The following is a 24,693-nucleotide window of genomic DNA, read 5'->3' as shown; positions in this document are numbered from 1 at the left end:
AAATGTTTCTTAAGAAAAATAGTTTTTCTTTGTGTCTTTCTTACCTTTTCTATGGGTTGCTTAGCTCAGTAATTCCCCAATTTTAGTTGATGGCTCATTTAATTTATAATTGCATGATTGAACCTTTGACTTTGGCAAAGAAAAAGAGCTTAAGGCTAAAATATTTGTAGAATCAGGTTTCTAACATGACGTTTCCATTTCTTCAAATAGAACTTACTCATAGTCGTATAATTTTGGCTGTTAGCCTAAAAGCACTGGAAGATAATTAGCTACCCATCGACTATATTTTAAACTTGAAAGTGGGGTTGTTACCCCTAGTCAAACCCAACAACATTGGCTTATTTTACTTTATTAGGAACCAATTATTTAATTAAATGCTGGAATTAGGTAATGAAAAATTAGAATCCATCGCGGTCTTCGAAGAAAGGCTATTGCAAAGGGATAGATCAAGAGGGAAATCAGAAGAACATGCGTCAGATCGCGTGCTCTGAATTTTCGATGGAACGGGACTGTCGCAAAAAGCGATTCTTCTGCTTGTTCTTGCACCATTCCAGTTGAAGAATCGTCGGCTGATTGATGGGGAGTCAAGCGGAGACAGCGGACAACTTGCAACAAATTAAGCGTCTTGTGTGGTCAAGCGTTGCGGTAGATCGACGCCACCTGGTCAGGTAACCACCACCACCACCCTGCCTCTTCGCCGCACACACCAGCTGCACTGTAAATATAAATATAAAATAAGTACAAGGTAAAAATAAGCTTGAAAAGTTGCACAGCAGATATTCAATTTTTTTATTTTGCTTAATAAATATTATTATTTCAAAATAAAAATGTTGAAAATGCTAAAACCTCTTGGGCTATTATCGGTATCAACTTTTTTAAAATAGAATTTTATAAGAAGTATTATAATTTATAATAAAATCCATATTTTATTGGTGTGTCTTGGAAATATAATTTAAAGAATTTTGACAAAGTATAGGGTGTTTGCATCCCCCTTTTTTTAAGTGCATCTCCGCATCACCCCTCCCCCGACGCGATCCCATTGGCAATTTCCAGAGAGTGACCACCGCCGGCGATGCCTAAATTCAGTTGGACACGAGCGCCAATGCAGCGATCAAGTGACATTTTATTGTCGGCAATCCGTGGCTTTGCCTCTGGATTTTTCGCTGCTTCTGGTTCTGTTTTTGCCCCTGCTGCATTTGCTATTTAGAGGCATGAAAGCAGCGACGGATAATTGACAACAGTTAATTCCATTCCATTGATCGCCGGAGCGTTGAAATGTCGCAAATTTAATTATTGAAGCCGCACGCTGCCAGATGCACAGGAATCCCCCACTGTCTGTGGGTGGGCAGAAATGCAAGGAGTTGGGGTAAAATTTCTTAAATAAATAAATATAATAGCTTTACAACACTGGTTTTGCTGTCGGTAGTCCACTGACTCAAAAACAAAAAAACACATAAGCTTAGTCTACATTGACCCTTAATAAATTTTAAACTAACTAAATTTTAACTCCAAAATTAAAAGAAGGCATAGTATGTAAATTGAAAAATATATGTTAGCGTTTCCCAACACTTCTATTTTCGATTGTTTGATTTGAAATTATTCGAGCCTTTTTTGCACCAGTTTATCTGCGCCCATGGGATGCGGCAGTCTTAAGCACTTTTTGACATTCAAGCCAAAGCAAACAAAAAGGCTCGGGCGGAAGAGCCGGGAAGCCGTAAGATGGGGGCAGGTGAGTCAGTTGAATCAGGTGAGTGCCGCCAAACGAGAACCAAACAAAACGAACTGTTTCCTGACAAATTCCTGTCATTTCATCGGTAGCAGGAGGAAAAGCTGGCAAAAAAATGTAAATGGAGCTGCAAAAAAGGAGACCAACGATTTGTGCAGTCATCGGAAGCGGAAGCCAGGACTCACTGCCTCCTCTGCCGTCTCCTCCTCCCTCCCCCGGTGACCAAGTGACGAGGACATTCGGTCCACGGAGTGAGTCAAGGATAAAGCGCTGTTGTGGAGACAGAGTAAAGAGCTCTGTTGACTTAAATCGTTTAGGTAAAGTTAAACAACTTGTTCCGTTAATTGTTAAACAATGCCCAGTCGAAAGGAGGGAAAACAGAGGGTCCGAGAGCTTTTCCCTTTTCCTGGGAGATTGACAGAATCGCTGGGAATAATTGATGGAAAAAGTGGAGGCAAACAACTGATGGAAATCTGAAGGATGGAAAAGCTGACGTTTAATTGATTAAAGATGTGCACGGTGAACTATAGTTAATCTATAAAAAATGTTTTATAACGAATGAATAAGCGAATTCCAACATCTTTTCGAATCTATTCATTACTTCAAACTATATACACTACTCTTCATTTAAATTAAAACCCTGAGGGTAAACTTTGTTTAAGGAACCGTATTAAAATAATAATACTTTTACATAAATTTAAAATAATTTCCGAACCATTTATAACCCTTGAAATATAATTATACCTTCCTAACGGGAACTCCAACTTTAATTGATGTTGCTAATGAACCCTTGTTCATGCAATATGTGCACTTTTCTGACGCTTCAGTTATTTGTTGCTGTTTTTCCACATGCGGGGGGTAATGGGAAGGTGGTGTCCTTGCCAAAGGGTGAAATTTCCACCCAAAATAATGGCAACTGTAATGAAAGCAACAGCGCAGCAGCCGGCATAAGAGCAGTAGCATCTCCATATGCAGACATAGATTTCCGTTGCGTTTCCCCTGGGGCGTTTTCCGTTTCATTCGTAACTCTTTTTTGCTTTTCCACACACTTTTCGGACCTTTTCCTAAAGGACCCACTCCTCAAAATGGATGACAATGGCAATAAACATAGCATAAATCTAAATTTACAGTACTGTTTAGGATAATGTCAGCATTTTGCCATCTTTTTATTATATAGTAAAAGGTACTTCAATTATTCGAGGAAAAAATACATTTTTTGAAATTATTTTGTAATAAACTGACATCTATTTTGGAAAAACTGCCCTTAGAAATAATCTAAATTAATTTTGATAGAAGCACAGCGAAACCAGGTTATAAAAAGCTCTGCTTGTAAATATATTTAAGCACATAGCTTATAAACATCTAATTTTATTTTGTAACTTCAATATCATAATAAAGCATTCATGTGTATTTCTAGGTTCCACGTAAAAAACTTCCTAAAATAACGATATTTTTAAAGCGCTCTATAAGCTTTTCACCAAAGAGGCCGTCGATAAAGCAGTTCGCCGTTCTCTTTCGATTCGGCTCTCTTCGTTGTTCCCTTAGTTTTGAATATTACTCTTAAGAAAAGCAATTGATTCTTATTGGTGACTAGAAGTGAAGGAAATTGGAGCAAAAAAGAAAAGCAAGTGACCAAATGACTTCTGAATTTTCTTTGGCAAGTAAAGAAAGAAAGCAACCATTCAAATATTCATACAGCTGCAACACACGGCAAAATCATGTAAATTTTCAGTCGCACCCAAGATCCTGGTCTAAATTATGAGCACATTTTCACTTCAAATTTGTCTGAAAAAATGTTATTTATTGCAGGAGCCGGGCGAAAAAACCAAACAGAATTAAAATGCATTACAAACGATTTGTTAACCGTGAAATCCGGAGGGTTGTGGCTGCTCTCCGGAAAGATTGTAAGCAATGCATATTAAATTTATGATTTTTTTCTGTTATTTTTTCACATTTACCTTCGGGTTTATTTAATAGAAATGTTCCGGCAATTAAGCTTCCGTCGAATTTTACACTTTTGTGCACAAAAACAAAGTGGAGAAAAAACAGGACAGCATTCACATTGTTTGCATATTTAATAAAGCTAATCAAAAACACGTCGCGCCCTCGCCGGACTCGAAAAACCCCGATCCCTATGGCTATGGCCTTAACCCCGCCCGAATGCGACGATTTTAGGGGAGTGAGGCGCTGCAGTGACAGCATCCTTCACATAATTTATTGGCCAGCACTCAAGGACGCAGAGTTGGGAAAAAAACCTACGAAGTACAAACAAACGGATATCGAACAAAACTGTGAAAAACCCAGCGGGAAACCACCGACGGCAGCCAAACTAATTTGTTGTCAGTTTTATGCGACAAAAACGAAAACAATAAGGCAGTAAAAACAAATTGTTAGAAAGCGATGCTGCCGAAGGGGAGTGAGGGGAAAGCGCGAGGACGACGATCCTTGCAGCTGCCATGAAACTGGTGAATTATTGATTGAATTAATATTTATCATAGAACTACTATTTATTCCCTAAAAGGGGGAGAAAATCTGAAAATTTACAACTTCATGAAAGAAACTTCGAACCTATATTTTTAACCCGTTTTTGCATGGTCAACTACACACAAAAAAATTAAATGGCTTAAATTGTCCAATAAGAAGTTTTGTTAGTTTAAACAATTTTTCAACTAATCAAAACGATGACTTCATTGTACTTTAGTTGGTGCTGTTAGACTACCATAAATATTATACAACTTTTTCATTGTTAAAACTACCATTTGATGGCCAATTTAACTAATATTTAATCAAATATGACCTCATAGTTTTGTTTGTGTACTCAAACAATATTCGTTTTATTAAAATTATGTTTATGTATTTTATTTAAAATCGTTTAGGGTTTTTTGAAATCCTTAGGTTATTTCAAAACTTTATTTTAAAAACATTTTAATAACTTTAAATGAAAACATATCCATAAATAATAAAATACAACGAATATTTTTACCCTATACTTTTTTTAAATTTGGCAAAAATGTACGATTTATAAGACAGTTTTAAAAAGCGTAAAAAGGTAATGCAATTTTGTGGTGGCATTGCCGCTGACCATCCTAACTTTTAAAGTATCTAAAGCGGTTACCACTTGATATCACTCAGCTATCAACATGCCAAATCCCTGATTAAAATCATGAAAATTCCTCCCCCCAAACCGCATGAAATCGGGTGTAAGGAAAAACAAACAGCAAATAAGTGGTCGCCGCACCGGAAGTCAACAAATGCTCTTAATTAACGATGCTGAACACCAGGAATTTCGAGTGTCAACTAACAATTTGTGGGTGCTGGTATCCTGGGTCCTGCGGCACTCGTTAGTCAAAGGATTTTCGCGCATATGGACTGAAATTGATGATGTGAGCAAGTGGCACGTAATCAATTTACCACCGCTCGCTTCATTTCGAATGCGAATTTAAGATGCCATTGTCCCAGTGCCCCTGGCACCCCGTATTTTTTTGTATCCTTCCAGGACGAGGACCGGGGGTGGTTCTACGGTCGGTCCTCATTACGAAGGACTTCGAGCTGGTGTAACAGAATATCCACAACATATGTGCCACGAGGCCAGACTGTTCAGAATCCCATTGCGATCTCGTTGGGATATTGTCCTGGGCAAACGGATTATTATCGAATTTGTGCGGCTGCAAGGAATATATCATGTTGCCGATAACAATTTTGAATTTTTATGCAGGACACTAGTAGATATTTTACTGATTTCTAAGGTTTAAAAAGGTACAATTCACGATTTCATTATTTTCAATAGTCAATAGTTTTTAAAGATCCTGTAAAATATTTAAGAAATTGAATATTTTCTTACACTAAAAAACCATTCTATCCATCCATATCTCACATAATATTCCCACACACCCCTAAATGTCCTTAGTTATGCAGCATCCAACAAAATATATGTATCATATATTTCGGCTTGAAAATAACAACTTTAATTACAAAAATAATTATTTATTTTACAGAAAAAGTAAAATTTTGTATAGTTTTTTTTACTAATAATTTTCTAAAGTTTCTTAAACTTACAATTATTACTTTTTGTGTTCACCGCCTCTCATAAAATGGCAACAAATCATTATAAAAAATATGAAAATATAAAACAGTATCCAGTATTTAATCAGACGTTCTAGTTAACGATGCTTTGAAATATACAAAAATTTGGCAATCCATCTACATCTCACTTAACATTCCAGCTTACACAACCCAAAAGCCCCTTAGTTACTTGAATGGCAGCATCCAAATATTCGAAATTCACCCAAGCCCTCCCAAAAAACCCACCCACCCACATGTGGGACATTCGTTTTATTTGTTGATTTGCCAGGGGTCCGTGTCTTATTTACCTCGACTTTGGGTCGCCTTTTATGTTCCTAATGTCGCATAAACAGTGCTTAATAATGCACTAACCTTGGCGCATCGCCACTAACCGTGTAAAACGTGGCGGAGCCCGCCCAAAAAATACAAAAAACAAGAAACCCACTCGTCGACAGGGATTAATATTTAATTCTTGTGCGTTTGGATCCCGGTTCGAGTATGTGTTTTAGGGAAAATTTAATGGCCCTGGAAGAGGCAAGGATATCAGAAGGATATCCGTATGAGATGCGGAGGTGGGGCAACCTTTTGTCTCGAATGAAATTTGACTTGACGACGACCTCGGGGATCATCGCCGTGTTTACCTGAGCACTCCACGTTTTTAAGCTATTGAAATATTCCGTTTGACCTGTTAAACAAATATGTATGTGCAAATACACCCCGAAAAACCGAAGAGAAACAATGAGGCTTGTACTTCCAACCGACTTGTATGATGGCCTGGCCAACTCTTAATCACTGTTTTCATTATGTGAGCTGACTTTTGCTGAGTCGCACAATCGGAAGCGATTACCACACAATCAGGGGGGTGGAGCGGCCTCGAAAAGGGGCGGTGTGGGAGGTGAAAGCACCCCCAGAGTGCAATTAGCAGGCAAACTATAAAATTTCAGTGTTTGTCTTGCCAGATACTTTCGCCCGGTTAGAGATACAGATACGTTTGTGCGGTGGCAAAGGAGACAAAGGATGATGTTGGCCATGTTTGGCCCCCTCCTCTTGGACTCACATAACCCACATGGCTGGCAATTTCGGTGTACGCTTAATTGGCGTTCTGCGGCTTTTCCAGCTTTCTGTCTTCGCCCAAGACATTTTCACAGTTCTTTAATGGGCAAAGCCAAAGGTTTTCCTGCAATCTGTTCAGCATATCATGACGAACTAGAACGTTTTTAAGATTTTAATATATGTTTTAAACATATCGTTATAAGGACTAAGGGTGATTATGAGTGCAAAATGTGGTTTATTAATTTTATAACCGAGCTATTTATTATAAACATTCCATTATTACATATGTGATATATAAACGATGTATTATTGTATTATTATTAGATTTTACGAAATACACATGTGGTCAGATCTACAAGAATTCTACATACTAAAAATGTACATTTTTCATTTCAATCTAAAAAGTACTCACCTAGTTTAATAACTGAATATGTTGCACAAATATATTTTAAATATCATCGACCTTATTTTATTCCTTTATTTTCAAGAATTACCTATAGTACCTATTGAATTGCTGAGGAGTCTGTAAGGCCGTTCTCCTCGGGTAGCAGGAACTCCTCGACCACGGCGTTGGTCATCCGGTTGAGTTTCTCGTGGAGCTCCTCCCAATGTTTCTCCTCCGGCAAGCCGCAGATCTCCGCGTTAAGTTTGATCTTGGTGTCGTTGGCAGCCGATCGCAGGGTGACCATATATCCATTGGTGAAGGTGAAGGTGATCAGCTGAGCATCTGGGTTCACGGGCAGCCGAGCCTTCCCATCGCTGAAGGAGGTGTCCAGTCCGGTGGTCAAGTCGCGGACTTGTACCACCTCGAACTCCTCCTCCAAAATGCACTTTGGATAGCCCCCTTCGTCCGTGAAGTTACGCAAATGTTCGAAGATTGAAGTGATCGTTTCCGGACTGTCAGCTATAAATATTGACGACACCGATGAGTGATAACCATAGGTATCGTAGATCTCCCTCAGCTTTTCGATCAGCGTTACATTCCGGGTGCTGCGCAGATAACAGGCCATGGTGGCCAACTGCATGGCTGCTCCGATACCATCCTTATCGGGCAGGCTCATCCCGAACATGTAGCCAAAACAGTCCTCGAAGGCGAAGAGCACCGTCCTGCCCGACTTTTGCAGTTCCAAGGCCCGATGTGCCATCCAGGGAAAGCTGGGCATGCCCTCCACAAAGACGAATCCCTCCACTCGCGCCATCGCCGCCAGGATGCGCGAGCTCACCAGTGTGGCTATCATCACGCAATTGGACACAGCCGGCTTGGGCGTCCTGGTCTTGTAGTTCTCCAGGGCCCACCATCCGAACAGGGCGGCCAGTTCGTTGCCACTGAACACCTTCCAGCGACCCCGAGGATCCAACTCTGCCACCGCCAGGCGGTCCACATCGGGATCATTGGCCAGCACCAGGGTGCAGTGCTCCGCCTCCGCCTTTTTGATGGCCAGCTTCAGGGCTTCCCTGCCCTCTAAAATGAAGAAAATTGATAAAAATTTATTAGTTTAATATAAAAAATAAACTATTATTTTAGATAAATGAATATATTTTTAAATGACCTTGTTTATCTCAAAACTAAATCAGAACAGTATCAAAAGTACCTTTTCCTTGAAGAAATTTAAATTTGATTTATTCTTTTCACATCCAGTGTCAATATTCCTAAATGATTTTTTTTACCTTTACCATTTTCTAATTACCTTTAAGAAATTTTAATTATTACTCACCTTCCGGATTCGGCTTCACGAGCGTGGGGAACTCGGGATCCGGATCCTTCTGCTCGAGTACGGGAATCACGGGCTTGAGTCGCGCCTGGTAGAAGGCCTCCCTCATGAAGGGGTAGCCCACGCCGTGGAGAGCCGTGTAGATGAACCGCAGCTGGCTGCACTCGTTGGTCTCCAGATAAATCGGTGGTAGAAGCTTCTTCAGAGTTTCGTAGAACAGGGGGTAAATCTGACGAAAGGGGTCTTCGATCAGCGGATGATCCAGTACCAACGAAGTTTCCCAGGACGAAGGCTTGGGCTCCAGATTATTGAGCATATAGTCATGGATTCGCTGATCATGGGGCGCGATCGCCTGAGCTCCATTTGACCAGTAAACCTTGATGCCATTGTCTTCCTTTGGGTTGTGCGATGCGGTGACCACAATCCCCGCCAGACACTGGAGCGTCACAATGGTAAAGGGTATGAAGGGTGTCGGGGTCATCCGGGTGAAGAGGTAGACCTTGAAGTCGTTGTTGAGGAACACCGTGGCAATGAGTTGGGCGAACCGCTTGCTATTGTACCTTCCGTCGTAGCCAACGACCACGCCCTGCGTCTGCCGCTTCTGGATGCTCGGATAGACGTCGAGGAGGTAGGCACAGATGCCCTGGGCCACCTCGATGATCACCACATCGTTCAGGGAGTCGAAGCCCGCGCGCATGCCACCCCTCAGGCCTGTCGCCAAGTAGGTGATCCGACGACACAGCCTCACAGGATTTTTTTAGAGTCCTTTACCCTTTCCTCAGTCACTGACCAATTGAAAATTTATGGCCCCCACTCATTGCGATTTACGAGCCCCGTGAGGCGGACTCGAGCGGCTAAGCTCCATCAACCGCAAATTGATCCATTGGCCATTTGATTTGTCCTGGCCAGCTCGGGATTTATGGTCCCAGCCAAAAGTCGAGGAAAGGGAAAGTCCTGATGGGTTTGAGGCGAAGACTGTCGCCGTCAAAATCTATGTGAAATATATTTTATGGAATGTGCCAACCTATGCCTCTCCCTCTATGCCATAAACATGATTTCAATTTGTCATCAATTATGCAAAGCGAGTCTAGGAATGTTGTGGAGCCCAACTCCAGGAACCGAGCCTTGTGGCCCGGTGTGGGTAATTTGCAGAGCGGTAATTGGGTTACACAGGCGCATGCAACATTTATCAGCCACACCCCCTTATTGTCTGCTGTCCTGACCCCTTCTGCGCCCCCTGTGCGCCCCTTCTACGCCCCTGCCCCCGGCACTTGCCCTCTGACACGTCAATTGCATTCTAAACATTCAGCGCAGAGCTCTCAGCTCGCCACAAACCAAGGGCTCATCGGCAGGCATATGCATCCTCTGCCGCAGTGGCAGCATTAGTATTAGTCCTGGCTCACAGATACACATGGTCGCACACCCTCGCACGTGGTTGCTACACAGATACACACTCACTCGAAATGCATTTCGCGTCAAATTGTCAGAGTGTTAATTAAAAATGGACACTTGAATAGGCAGCAAGATAGGCCAAGCGCACACGGTTGCAGTTTGCTGGCCAGCGGTTGTGGTAATTGTCCTGCCCTCTATGCAACCTCCTTGCCCCATCCAAGTACTCCCCCCTCCATAAGGCCCTCCATTAAAAGTCGGCTGAAAGATCCTGAAGAGTTAAGGAATTATTGGAAAACCTTTAAGTTTTGTAGTGATGGTTTTTTATTTTGTATATTCTCTAAACTAATCTGTTATACTAAGCATTCAACGCCAATGCCATCAAATAAGAAATCATGTTAAAAATGGTCCTATCATAGAACTGTTATTCAAACACCATAATAAAAATGATAAAAATATGTTTTGGTTCATTTGTCTAATAATCATTTATTGATTCATAAAAATATTGAGTTAATTTTCCCAAATCTTAAGAGTAGGTATCGAAAAAACTTCTGATTCAGGCTTTCGGCCTTTATTCATTAAAGGAATTTTAAAAAGGGGCTAGATTGGATTTGTGGTGCTGTAATAAAGTATTTGATTTTTTCTTAATTTATTGCTATTGATAATCCATCTTTAATGCACATTTTCTTCTCGAAAAGTGTCATAAAGTAATTAAAACATCATAAGTACGGCACAGTCACCACATGTTGTCTCCAAAACCAATCTAGTACTTGATTTATGAACCTCTGGGCAAGTGAACTCTAATAGGTTTCCCCGTCCTCCAGATGTCTCTATCAGGATTTGTTTTAAGTGCTCCGTGCGATTTCCACATTTGCATAGAGACTGCCTGGGCAATTTACTTTTCGTAAAGAATCAGATCCTGCGGCAACGAATATTGAGTGTTTACGGCCCATGGCTCCCTAGATACACGGCCATTCCGTCTCCATCTCGTTCCCAGAATGCAGGCTACCAGATAATGCGTTTGCATAATTTTAATCGTTGGGATCTGAGCTGCAGAATTGCTGTTGTGTGAATTTTTTATGGCACCCGCGAGTACGCTGTGCGGCAGGAGGAGTATGTGCGTGTGATCTCCTGACTTTCAAGTCGAATAACTAACGCTATCGAAGCTATTAATATGCTAATCTAGGGCATTTTATGGCTGGCAGAATAAGAAAACTCCACCTTCGACTGGGGACTGCGGACTCACCACCCGGAAAATCCCAGCACAACCTGCTCGCACTTACATTTCAGCAGAATTAAAACCGAATCATTCATTTCATTCAAGGCCTCAAATTGAAATTGACATTTTGTGCGTGAATCTCGGTATTATTTGACATTTTTCATTCCATATATATTTGGCTAATGCCAATCAGTTCGAGGATTTACCGCCTTCGAAAGTGGTTTTTAATGTCTGCACCGGCAGTCCGATGATGAGGCTGACACTTAAGCCCCCTTTGGCAGCAGCTGGTCCTTGACAAATGTGAAATAAATGCAAATCTGCTGAACTTTGATGAATCTAATATTTCCGAAAAAAAAGGCATATCCCCTCTCCAAATAGTTTCCTTCACTTTCGGAATCACCTTCGACGGCAAAACAAATTTCCTGTAATTTATTTAAGGGCCTGGCTTTTCATATTTTCATATTTGAGCAATTCAAAGTCCTGCAAAATGAAATTTACATCATTTGTTTATTTGTATCGCCCATGTCCTGCGTCCTGTCCTGCGGTCACCCCCCAAAGAAGCCCCTGGGAATACCCGGCCAAGCAATTCAGTAAGATGTGCCAGTCAGGAAAAAAAATGAAAACAGCATCGCAAATTTGATTACCAACCACAGAAAAAAAGGAAATATATTTCGTTTGTTTGCATACATATTTTTTTCGCCTTGCCAAGCTCCTTTGAAATTAACGCATTATGTTTATGTATTAGATGCAAATAGGAATGGCCAAAGGACCTTCACACATGGCTGGCCAAAGGGTCAGAAATCCAATTTCGCAACTGCCATTTCCTGGGGGCCTCCTTTTCGGATTGTAGAGGCCAGCGATTTTATTGCACATCAAGTTGTCTTTCCAGGAACTGCCTTTGCTATATCTTCTGGCTAGGAAATGCTGGCCGGGTTTTTAATTGCCATCCTCCGTGCACTCCCTGCATACTCGTAAGCGGTTACGCAATCACCATTACCAATGGCATTTCCCAATTTCCACTCCAGACACCTCGAACCTAATCAGCTGAATGCGATTTCGATGTTTTCCTTTCGGGGGGAAAACGTGTGAAAAGGGAGGCTCTCTGACGTGACAGGAAAATTCAGCACTCAAAGGGTTGAACTTTGATGGAATTGTTGGCACTTTTCCACGCAAAAGCGGAACCACTACTCTTTTTCGGCATTAATAAAAGAATATGTGGCATTGCTGCTGCCGCTCTAAGGGTTAACTTCAGTCTGTCGTGGTCACAGGAGACCTTCCACTTGACACTATCGAACATCGAGTGTTTTGCGCCAAGCCCCTTGAAAGGAAATCTCGCTACGCCTGTCAATTTGCTTTGCATGCGGAATATATCAAAACGTTAAATCAAAGGTGACTGCATAATGGAATGAAATTCCCAAACTCAGATATTGGTTGACTAAGGTTCTCTAAGCTGAAAAAACGTTGAGAGATTTGTTATCCGAAAAATATGTGTGTTTACAAATGATTATAGTTCTATAGCAGTGTAGCACCACTTGGCTTATCAAAAACAGTCTTACACTTGATTTATGAACTTAGATATTCCTGGAAGTGTCAGAACCTTTAAGAGAGCATATATTTGGTTATAAAAAAAACACGTTCCGAGAAATAATGCTCTAAAAAGATTTAAAATGGGAAATTTTATAAAATTTGGAATACGAGTATACCATTTTTGCTCTCTTTGTAGAAAGGGAAATCACAGAATTGTGCCTTTATTTGGTTATAAATATAAAATCCCAAAAAATAATTATATCTATTGGATGGATGTAAGTAAAATATGACACTTCCTAAAGATGAAGATATTCTCTTCAAACTTCCTTTGTTAAAATGAAAAGTAAGCATAATCGCCACCTTTTAAGGGAAATCCCCCAATTGTGCTAGACTCATTGAACCCCAATTACGATTCCAATTTCACTGGCTCTGGGCGAGCTGCAATTAAGGATTATTGTCAGGTCCTTTGGCTGGGCTGACGCAGCAAGTATCTCGCGTCCTCCTTTGAGCTGGATTGCCAAGCCGACCGGCGATGTGGCAAAAATATAAAAATATAAAAATTATTGATTATCAGCATTGGCATCTCAGCGATTTGCTGCAACAGGCCGCGTCGCAGTGTTTTTTGTGCGCCCGGCGGTTTCGGTTCGGTTCGATCCCATCATTAAAATCATTGTGCGATATCGACACCTCGGCCAGCACTTTTTTCCACCATCGAATCGCCGGCAGCGCAGGCACTAGTAAACATAATAAATAGCGGAGGCAAAAAGCGAGATCGTTTCGCTTGTCGCACAAGTGTTGTCAACAGGTTCTGCGGAATTCTGCTCCGACTGCCACTGAAGAAGTGGAGCTGCTTCTTGGCTCCTATTTCTGCCGGGCGAAGGGTCCCCAGGAATTGGGGGCAGCTGGAGAGGCACTGGCTCAGGGGCACAGGTTCTCTGACGAGATATTCTGCGTTGTTCTGCTGCGATCGTCCATCATGCAGGGATGACAAGTGATCAAAAATGCAGCAATATTTTACAGCCAGCAGTTTGTTCGTCGTGTTTACAAGTTGATCGCTGATGAACGAGCTGCACTGCTTCGGAATGGCAACGTGACACGGTAAGTATCTTAAAGATACAATAAAATAAAAATCTATAAGTGTGTGATAAAAGTAAAATACTTATCCTGGAGTTCATTTTAATGCAAGCAAAGGGTTTAAAGTGCAAGGTTTTTGAATTTACATGTTTGTATACCTTCATGTTATAAGGAAGTTTAATGATATTATTCTTGGTTAGTGCAGAAAAATATCTAAAACAAATAATATTAATTAATGATATTGTAGAGATTCAAAAAAAAGGATGTTGAAGGATATTATTAATATGTATTTCATTGTTAAAATATATTATATTTTTTCTCACGATCTCCGCCACTATTCCCACTCTGGTGACACATTTCAGTGTCGAACTGGCCCTGGACCAGCAGCTGCTTTCTCCTTAATTGTCCTTATCACTTTGTCATTAGCTTGGCTGGGCTGGCTCATAAATATTTATAGCCAAGTGGCTGAAAGGCCGGCGGGCTGGCAAGTGCAGATTTGAGATACTCGAACATTGATTAAATGTTTAACCGGCCAGCGGGCCGCCGAATATGGCGAACAGTTCATAAATTAAATGAAAAGGGTAGGAAATCAATTAAAAGTGTCGCCAGCGTCTCTAACTGTTAATGCTTTATAGCCGCCAATCCATTTCTATAAAAGCCAACAATTAAAGTTCATAAATTACGGCCAAAGATCGGAGCTGAGCACTCGTAGTGCCCCGACTTCGACTTCGATTTCGACTTCAGCTGCCAGTTCTGCTCAGATCTGCACGTGCCGCGAATTTCCGAATCGATTTTGGCATTCCATCAAAGCCAAAATCAGTTCCCGTCTTTTGTCAGGGATCAGGCTTAAATCGCCAGGCACACCAAACGAAAAGAGCAAAAAATCAAACAAATTTAAGCCGGACAGCGGCAAAAACTGAGTGGCAACTATTGACCATTTATGGCATTGGCTTCCTATTAAAAATTATTACTTAGTCGCCCGACTTCACAAGCAGCAAATTACGGATTAATGTTCCATTCGCTTTTCGCTCGTCGAGCTGATCCCACTCCTCTTAACCCCTCAAGCCCCTTAACCCCTGTCCCCGGTTTTCGGATCGTGATCAGCACTCAAAGTGATTGGCCTGGAACAAGTTTGGTTTGATCTCAAAGGCTGCTCTTTGGGTTCGATTTGGGGATAAACGATTTGTGGCGATACTTAACTGACTGATACTGGCTGAAATAAGAACTGCTCACACAGGACTTTCAGTTTGGAATTTTAGCTATTTTACATTTACTTTAAATAATATAAATATTAGTAAACTTTTGATTTCATTTGTGGAATTTAGATGAGATCAGTAAATATGAGTATATTTTATTAATAAATTTCGATTTACCTACTTTTGTGATAGATAGCAATTTAGTGATTAAGGGAATTGTATAACAAAAATGAACTGTTAAATATTGGTAAAACCTTAAATCTTAACTTTGACTTCAAAATTGTCACAATGAAATGAAATCTTTTAAAATGTAGTTCTTAGATTAAACATTATTTTGAACATTCTGTAAATATTTTGTTTTTGGCATTTATTAAAAGGGATTGTTTAACATTTGTAAATCTCCTTTGGAATTTTGATCGAAAACGTTATTACTGACTGATTTAAATATTAACGATTCAAGATTTATTCTCTCCCACGCAAATTCAAAGGCAAAGTTTTGTGTAAAACAAATCCAAAGCTGTCCTCCTCGAATTCCCCAAACTTCTAATTACCTTCACAGCATCCAATTACTTTCGCCCGGTCTCCGGGCTCCCTACGAATTGACTTTCCAAAAATAACACCTGCCCAAATTATTAAGTAATTAACCGAATGCTCAGGCACCATAATCCTTTTCGGGCCACTTTCACTGGCTGTTTCGGGCTCATTAAAATTAATGATTTCGGCCGTGTGGCCGCCTGCGCCTCTCTGCATATTAATGGCCCAAATGTCCGCGGGGATAATAAACCGCTAATAAGAAATTAAAAGACACTTGTACTCAAATTCCAAAGATTTCTCAGCTAGCTGCCGTAAAAATTAACTAATTGGTAAATGATGGTGGGTAGGAGCGAAGGGGTTTCCATTTTTGAGGAGAAGAAAGCATCCTTGGTCATGCATTTTTAAGTAGCCAGTGCGAAGGGAACGCCTTGGGATTTGGCAATGGGTATCCCAGGTCCTCGAAAGAAGTGCCCACTTGGGAGTGAATTGTCATTTCAAGGGGTTGACTCGCTTTAAAACGATTGTTCGATGAACTGGCGAATGCCGAATGCAAATTAAATGGACAACCGCGGCCCTGATCATCCTGCCAGGGAAGCTCTCCTCCCAGAACACCTGAAGGCCACACAGGAACGCAACAGAATCGAAGCGCAGCCGGTGGCGTTAATTAAATACAATTTTTAATACCCTAAATAAACTACAGGTGTTGAAGGGTATGCTAAGTTAGGCATAAGGCTCAGGTCGTTCTGATTCTGAGATATCAGTCATTTTTTATATTATAAAAAGATGTAGTCAGGATACTATCCTCTCTTTCAAAGTAGAATATCTAAAAAAATAAAAATGATATAAAACATATTCCTAAGATCAAGAAAAATATGCACCTAATATATTATTTTTGTTAGGAAATAAGTCGTTTTGATTTGTAATATTTACAATATCTCATAGGTAATTTTATATATCTTGTATATATTCTTTTTATAGGGAACTCGGAGTTTTGTAAGATGGCCAGCAAATTAAAACTGCCCCTCTTTTTTTGAATGCCGACGGAATTTGTATTCCCCGAGTGCAACTATGGATGCAGTCCTCTGTATGGCACATTTGTTTATTGTTTTCGCAATTACAATTACATTTTTACGTTTTCCAGCGGCGGGTCTTTTGGTGCAAAAATTATCGCCAAGCCCATTTGCGGTAATTATTTAATGTGCACTCCCAGGTGGGACCAATAAGGATTGGGATCGGAATGCGGACACCGGGATTGGGAGTGGAAATAGGCTGAGGACCCCGCGGCCTAAGGGCAGGTAACAGTCATACCCTGGCCACGGAATTATCGTTGTGCGATTGCATTTTCCCCCCGATTTTATCCGATTTTCCAGCACCCGTTCAGTGTGTCAGTTGTGCAAAGTCCTTTGGTCCGGCGTCGTCCTTTTCGGCCAGTTCCTCCCCCTGCTTACCAGTTGGTCAATTAAATTCTGCCAGGTTGACAGTGCATTGTGGAGACAAGTGTGGAGGGGAAATATGGAGCATACATATGGGCTCAGTCTGCAGTGTTGGGGCTTCCCCATGGCCATTTTGCTCTCCACCTCGGTGTCATAATTAATGCCGCTTAAGTCCCGTGTCCCGGCGCCCAGGGCGAGGAAAACATTTTGAACTCCCGCCCGGATTGCAGTGCCCACCCTGGCCTGCCCACCCCTCTCGGCCGGTTTTAATTCAATTTCACGGAGTGCAGAGTAACGTTTTCAACTTTCAACTCAGGGCCCCGAGTACTCATAAAGTGTCATCCATTGCTGGGCCGTTTACAATTAGGCGCAACTTTGCCGAACCCCAAAATCCCCCACCCTTCGTTCTCAGCGGTTTTAAATATTTTGCGTGTAGAACTTTTTCTTTCAGCTTTTAGCTTTTTGTTATTTTCTTTTTTTTCCAAAAGGCATATATATTTATAATTTCCCGGGAGGGCCATTTCTAAGCAACATACCAACGTAGCCCTTGTCCCCCAGTTGTTTCTCACCCAATTTGCTGACTTTTTACGCGTATTTATTTCGGGCACTTCGACTAATAAGAAAACGCAGTATCAAGCGGGCACTACTTTTATCTTGACTCACATGATGACAAGACTTTTTCGATAAGAATGTAAAATATTCCATATTTTTTAAGAGGTTGAGTAATCCGCAACTTAAAAATCCAAGGATGGGGATAAACTTTAAAATATTTGTTTTTCATATGTGCAAGGGGGAATTAAAATAATCTAAAATAGTTGGGGGATGAAAAAGCAACGACGTCATAAACAAGTTGCAATATTATGAGTCATTATAAGCATTAAAAGGGGTAAGTTATTTAAGAAAATAAATTGTGCTTATTTGTGGCTTACCGCCTAAAAGTATGTTTCTATTTGTTCGAACTTAGCCACAGTTGTAAACATAACTTAACTATAATACTTTCTATATACAAGTATTATCAGAGTGGTACTAATGTCACTTATACTAAAAGTAATTTTAATGAAAACATAATTATAAAAAGGACAAGTTTATCAGCGCCTTACCGACAAGATTTTCGCATTAGTTATAGAAAGAAGTGTAGGTTTTATGGAACTTATACGAGCTCTGGTTAATACCACCCCCCAGAGTAGTTTGGCGGCCTTTATTTCCCGAAAACGAGGACTGTAGTTTTGCATAAGCATGCTGGCTAACAATGCGTGAAGGGAATGTGAGAAAAGGTTAATTAATTTATGTCGCACATGCTTAATGCCCATTCGGGGACCCCAGCGGGCACCTCTGCTGCTTTATAGTTCCCCGTCGCGTTAATGGACACTTCCCGAGCTCACTTCCACCCAGCCAGGCCATCCTATGATTAAAACTAGGCATGTTTGTCCATTTAAGTCCGTAATTTGTGTCGTAAATCACTCCAAAGTCAGCGCCCACTTTTCGCACCTCGGAACTCGGTGTCCATGACCATTCTAATGCCTAATGAGTGTAATTGGGGTTGAAACTGGCGTTAAGAACCCTTTTTCTGGCCGGCATATTCCAGAGCCTTTAGCCGGCCATATGAGTGCCACAAGGTGTCATCTTGCCCCATCATTAGCGCCATTTGTTTTGGCCCAGCGGAGTGGTTTTTGGGAGGAGGCCTGTGCCTGTAGAACCGGTTCATTTGCATATCAAAGGCCATAATCAGCACCTTGCAAAGGTCCGAAGAGCACACACATATATACCATTTTTATGGATGCCCCCTGCAAGATGGGTGCCACCACATTGACAGGCTCCATTTGCCATTTACCATTTGCCATTCGCCAGTTCATTTGCATGCCGAAATGCCCCCTTCTGTTCACCTCACATTTTCACCTGGGGTTAATGGCACGGCGTAAGGCGTGAAATTATGGGTCCTGCATTAGCGTTAATTGGCTGTGCGTGTGGCAGATACGTGCTGGTCTGGCACAAGAGATACGAAAGTATCTGCAACCGAAAGGGCACTAAAACGGTTTTAAATCTGCAGTACTTGCTATTATGAAAATTATAGTATTTTCAACATTTTCGCTGAAATCACTGGAGACTCCTAGGTCGTCTCATCCTCCGGCTTTCGGATCGTCGGAAGCCGACTTCGAAACAGTTTGGAATTGGAACAGTCTTGGACGTAGCTCCCACTCCCGGCAGCCCTCGTAGCCCCAGATACGCCCCCTCCCAAACGATTTGCACCAACTGGACGAGGCGAAATTGCCGCAGCTGCGCAGTGAAGGACCTCGTCTAACTTCCAAGTTGGAACCCCAAACGATTCAGGGCGGAGTCATCGCGGCATTGGCGGGCACCTTTCTACACCGATGGTCGGGATTTAGGTGCATACACACACACACACACTCGCTGGGATTCCCCACTCCCCATTGCCGGCGACCCCAAGCCGCTTTTCCTCGCCGTGGAGTCGAGGGAGACTTGGAGGAGGCCACCGCCCAGTCCATCAGCGGCAATCCGTTAAATATTTTAATGGCCAACAATAGCATTTTTCGCAACGAATTTACGATGATTCAAGCTAAATATTTGCTCGAGTTCTGGAGCTTTAAATGTTTATTCTTGCAAATTGAAGGCACACAAAAAAATATTAAACTGCTTTAGGAGCCATACTTTGATGAATGTTATTCCTAAGATATCTCCTTTGTTACTTATATAAACAGCTAGTGACATAAACTATTCGTATTCCCATAAATATTTTGTTAAAATTTTTTATTTTTGATCTCAAAACTATTTAAAAAAAGTGATGTAGTTATATTCAACGCTTTATTTTAATCAAAACACTTCGTATCTCAAAACTAAACTCTTTCAATCTATAATGAAAAAAAAAAACTTTTATAATTTTCAACGTTTTGATTTCAATTATCAAACACCTACTTAAGTAAGTATAAGAATCTGAATAATTTAAAAACAGCGCAGTCTTTTATGACATTCAAATTTTAATGATAAATTGTACTTACATAAATATAATTCATGTGCTTATTTTCAACTATGGCCCTTGAAAACCCTACACAAATAATATGAATTGATAATTTATTTATTATTATCAACTTGTTTTTATATTTTTCAATTACTTGAACAAAATTAAGATGACTGAATATTTCTGTCAATATGATACGTATATAAGCTTACGTTTAAACCCACTTTAAGAGTTTGAAAAACCAAAAAAATTATTCAACATGGCTTAAAACATTTCTTTATATCAGAACTGCTGTTGCCAAGACAAAACATTTCTATAACTGTTATGACCAAGTTAACTTTGACATTCGTAGTTCTTATATCCAAGCTGATAAGTCGACGGAGACATAACCATTTCGGGTTTGTAATGTCTGCGGGGAAGACTTTCAAATGGCAGGACTCAACGTTTATTGGCCGACCAAGTGCTGCTCCATTCTTTTTTACGAGGGCCATACTGCGGTGCGAATGTGGCTCACATATGCTCCCCTGATTGTGGGTAATTGTCATGTAATAAAAGCCAGAATCATGCTCTGCATCTCCTTGGGCTTAGTGGGTGATGAGACCGCACGGAGTGGAGTAATGCCACCCTCAAAAGTGGACGTATCACCCGACAACTATTTGAGTCAGCAGATTTTTCAAAAGACTTTCTACGGCAGAAATGGCGGAAATGTCCCTGCTTATCTGCCCATTCTCCACACCTGTGTAATTATTGCGGACCTTTGGCCACTCGTAAATTATATGTGATCCCTATAGCTAATAGGTAATTTATGTTCTGACCGCAAAACAAACCAGCCAACAAAAAAGGAAAAGGATAAACTTTGCTCGCAAAAAAGTAAAACAAATGTCCACGGATTTGGTGTCCATTAGCCTCTGGGTGGAAAAATGGAGAAAGGGTTCGGACATGTCTTGTGTGCTGGTCACCTCTGGTGGAAAAAGATACACTACCCACATCAGGTCCCTTTTCGGGCAATCTAATTACAAAGGCCTGGGGCAGACATGATATCCTACCCCCTTTTCCACACATACTCGTATATATATTATATATAAAGTTTTCTGCAGCTTTAAAGGACACTTTAAATAATCCATTAGCAATGCCTGCACATCAGCCACCGAGGAGAGTAAGGGACTTAAAAGCTAAAACCTGTTGAGTTACTTCTCAATTCCCCGAACACTTGGCTAACTAAAAAGCCAAAGGCGCCCCGCTCCTTACCCCTTTTTGCGATTTCTCCCCGGGAATTCACTTTGTCTATGCGTCTTGGCACAGATTATTATGGCTGCTTTGAATAACAATCGATGGCGCGACATTGATGGAGGATGGCGCAATGGAATGGATTCCATTGTCTGGGTCCTGGTGCTCTTCCTTGGGCATTTTATTGCCGTCTGGAGTGGCTGCATTTCCCTGGTTTCTCCCCATATTTTTGTTCTGATGCTCGAAAGCTGTAAATGGTTTTTGTCATTTCGACTATCGATGGCAAAGTGAATTTTTACGACGGCAATATGCATGGCAGCAGATCAGAAACGAATTTGCGAATAAAAATCGCTGACCCCTTTTGGCCACCACAGCATTAGCATAATCATCATCATCATCGCCATCAGCGGTGATTCGTTCTAGCTTGATTAATGAAGTTATTCAATCGAATCGAAGCAGACTGGGTCAATGAATTCCCATTAAACCGATCGATGTGCATATTAATGAGCTGCTGCGAACTCGGGTGACATAATCAACCGAGTTATTAACTTGTCCAAGTTTGTAAATCAATTTGAAAGAGCATTTTCTAGCACTTTTAGTATATCTCGCTCACAACTTCAATTATGAGATTACAATCCGCATTAAAGTCAACCTTGTTTGGAGCATTAAGTTCAAGATCTCTAATTCCATCGAGCTTTACTTCCCTGCTCTCCAATCCCATCTTAAGTCGCTTGTCGAGTATAGAGCTCCAAGACCCAAAACCAGAAATCGCAACTAGGAACAGAACGACATTGAGTCATCGGCTTCATGACTTCTATATCTCCCATCTGAATACAATTGAATTATAATTGTGTTCGCTGCCAAGCGTACTTTATTTTATTTTTACCTCTGCTCATTCGCTTGTGCACACGCCGAGTGGCCAACAATGTGCAGTGTCTGAGACATTGACAATTATCATAAATAATTTCATTACAATAATTAGTAATGCACGCCTAATGATGTTCGGGAAAAATTATCACCATCATATGAAACTCTGAATACGCTTTTTGAGAAAATAAGAATAATAGTTGAAAGAAAGAAATGCAAATGAAAGATAAAGTCATTGTCATGGAGAGCACATTTAAGAGGTTTTCTGGATGGTTTCATTAAAATAAATATCAGAGATGTCAAAACAATTCCAAGTTTTTACCCTTTCTAAAAAAACTCACATTGAAGAAAGTTCATTCAATTTTAAAATATGTATATACAGTTTTATAATAAATATGGTTATACATAAAGAACGCATTTATGTAAGATCTTATCCTTACAAAAATATTAAACTTATGTAGAGCTTATACAAACAAAGTATTTTTAATAATACAAATTGTTGAACTAAAGATTGTACCCCATTCTATATTCATGATACCCAGAGCCTTCTAATTTGTTTATTACAGAGGAATAAAATTATCTTCAAATCAAACAATGCTCAAAACAATCAAACCTGAGGTGATCAGCCGCAAAACAAATTAATCAGCGAGGCAATCATTGACACCCATTGCTAATTGACGGCGAAAATGAATCAAAGTTTTTGCCATACCCTAAACCACTGTGCGGGCCAAATCGGGGATCTTACGGGATGGAGGGGAACCTCTGCGCCAAATCACAAAAGACGAATTAAAACTAACAAATTTTTGGCTCATTATTTGTTCTGGCTCCTCCGAAAAGCGCGAACCACAAAAAACACCAAACACTTCATTATAAACAGATCGTGGCGTTGAGGGGGAACATGGGGGCATGGGTATATCTGGGGATCTCCAGCTCAAAAGCTTACAGCGATCGCTGGGCTCCAGAGTTTTCAGTCGTCAAACGACAGCATCCAACATCAGTCGCTAGTTGCGGAATCCACAGAAGCTTCGGAATCGGCAGATACATTGTTTACCTGGGTGATCTTACAAGATGTTCGGCAGTCATCGGCTTATGGTAATTGTGATTGATCGCCCACGGCGAAAGATAGAAAAATCTACAAGTTGCCATTGGCTTGTACATTTTTCATTAGCTAAATAATTTATATTATCTTTGGTGTGCAAATTAATAGAGTGACCTTACTTGTTTTCAAAACATATCTTTAAAGTTCAGGTCTATTTAAAAGAAGGGTAAACAGACTATCCAAGGATTTGTTTTTACAGAAAAAATCATTAAAAAAAAATGAAAAAGAAAACAATTACAGCTGTGAAGCCAAGAAGGTCTAGAAAGAAAACAGTTCTGATTGGGATAACATTTAGGTATATCTTTTTGGTATTCATAAGAAGAATACATTCAGATTATTCTATAGCTCTTCTCAAACTTAAATCTATCAAAGTCTGAAATGCATCTGCTCTTTTCTGCATTTCATAAAATTATCCATTCTTTCCGATTTAAATCTAAAAATTAAATGATCTAATAATTAAAACGCCTTTACTATTGAATCTTTAACTAAACCCAATGCCAATCTTTTCAGCTCTGCTTCTTGTGCCTGAGCGCAGTGATTAGTGTGTCCCTGGCCATCGAGGAGTCATCGGACATCGAAGAGGATGTGATCAGCATTGCCAACCAGACGCAGAAGGTGATCCGCGTGCATCCGCACGACCTGCCTCCCAAGAAGGACAACACGGGCAGCCAAATGAACTCGGCCTTCTTCCAGATCCAAACCCTTCGTCCGCCCACGGGGTCAGCTTCCGGTTCCGGATCCGTTTCCGGCTCCGGCCAGCGGCAGTACGTGGACTCCAAGCAGATGCGGAAGAGGCGACCTCGACCTGCCAAGTTGCTGGGTGGAAATGGGAGTGGGAACGTGGCCGCCAGTGGTGAAGATGCGACGCAGCCAGCCTTGAAATACGAACTAAAAGCCTTTCCCAAGCAGAAACTCAAGCAGCAGAAGCAACTGAACTTGGACGCTAGGTCGGCTGCAGGGGAGCAGGCGGACCGGGTGGATCGGGTGGAGGTCCAAGGTCAAGTATTACCCGTCCAGATGACACCGGGCCCCTATCCCATCTACTACGTGGTGTCCAAGACCAACGGACGCTTCGGCAAGTTCCCCATCAAGTCGTTTCGCTCGCCCTCGGAGTTCGCCAAGTATCTGGTGAAGAGCAAGGCGGAGCCCATCGCCCGGGATCAGCGCTTCGAGGTGATCTTGTGATCCTGCCTGCTCTTCTCCACTTAGTCAAAGCTAATGCCTAAATTATTACCCCCTAATCGTAGTCGTAACTTTAATATTATAAATGCTAATTGCCGCAATAAACCCATGTCTAAATTTAGCCAATGAAACACAAAGCCAAATCGTTTGAGTCATAGTTTAAAGATTCCTCCCCTTAATTGCTGGGTATTTTTATCATTTGTGTTTATTGTTTTGCTTCTGCGCTCTGGTAATTACATGGCATCTATCTTCATCTCTGACTCCATCTGCGGAGTTTAGCTAACTGTTTTGCTAGCTGTTAACTGGCCTTGTCATATGCTAATTTGCCAGCGAATCGAATCGAGTGTCGCGTATAATTAAGCCCCGCAAAGCCATAACTATTGTCTGGCATTTACATACAGGCAACAATGGATAGGTGG

General features: G+C 41.0%; 2 protein-coding genes and 2 long non-coding RNA genes across 5 annotated transcripts; 3 read left to right on the top strand and 1 right to left on the bottom strand.

The window, feature by feature from the left end:
• The first annotated feature begins 1,481 nt into the window (after positions 1-1,481).
• LOC127010996 (uncharacterized) lies at positions 1,482-2,299 on the top strand. Its single transcript, XR_007763992.1, has 3 exons — positions 1,482-1,747; positions 1,819-2,043; positions 2,096-2,299. It is a non-coding gene; the product is annotated as an uncharacterized LOC127010996 (long non-coding RNA).
• A 1,115-nt stretch (positions 2,300-3,414) lies between these two features.
• LOC122818186 (uncharacterized) lies at positions 3,415-4,288 on the top strand. The gene is made up of 3 exons (XR_006367682.2): positions 3,415-3,446; positions 3,536-3,630; positions 3,704-4,288. It is a non-coding gene; the product is annotated as an uncharacterized LOC122818186 (long non-coding RNA).
• Positions 4,289-7,283: 2,995 nt separating this feature from the next.
• LOC108022226 (glucose 1,6-bisphosphate synthase) lies at positions 7,284-9,307 on the bottom strand (the record flags this gene model as incomplete). Its single annotated transcript, XM_017091084.3, has 2 exons — positions 7,284-8,303; positions 8,557-9,307. Coding segments are annotated over 2 exons (1,710 nt in total), but the record flags the coding sequence as incomplete, so codon positions are not given.
• A 13,618-nt stretch (positions 9,308-22,925) lies between these two features.
• LOC108022202 (uncharacterized) lies at positions 22,926-24,411 on the top strand. 2 transcript variants are annotated; one of them, XM_017091055.3, is made up of 3 exons: positions 22,926-23,085; positions 23,603-23,945; positions 24,002-24,140. In XM_017091055.3, the coding sequence occupies exons 1-3, from the start codon at positions 23,062-23,064 to the stop codon at positions 24,037-24,039; spliced, it is 405 nt and encodes a 134-aa protein (XP_016946544.1). In that variant the 5' UTR covers positions 22,926-23,061; the 3' UTR covers positions 24,040-24,140. The 2 variants fall into 2 exon arrangements, with proteins under 2 accessions (XP_016946544.1, XP_016946543.1); XM_017091054.3 differs by having other exon boundaries at positions 23,603-24,411.
• The last annotated feature ends 282 nt before the right edge of the window (positions 24,412-24,693 follow it).

This window comes from Drosophila biarmipes, chromosome 2R, assembly GCF_025231255.1.
Source record: "Drosophila biarmipes strain raj3 chromosome 2R, RU_DBia_V1.1, whole genome shotgun sequence".
Classification (NCBI taxonomy): Eukaryota; Metazoa; Arthropoda; class Insecta; order Diptera; family Drosophilidae; genus Drosophila; species Drosophila biarmipes.
The sequence above is the reverse complement of the archived record's forward strand: the minus strand, read 5'-3'. Positions and strand labels throughout refer to the sequence as shown.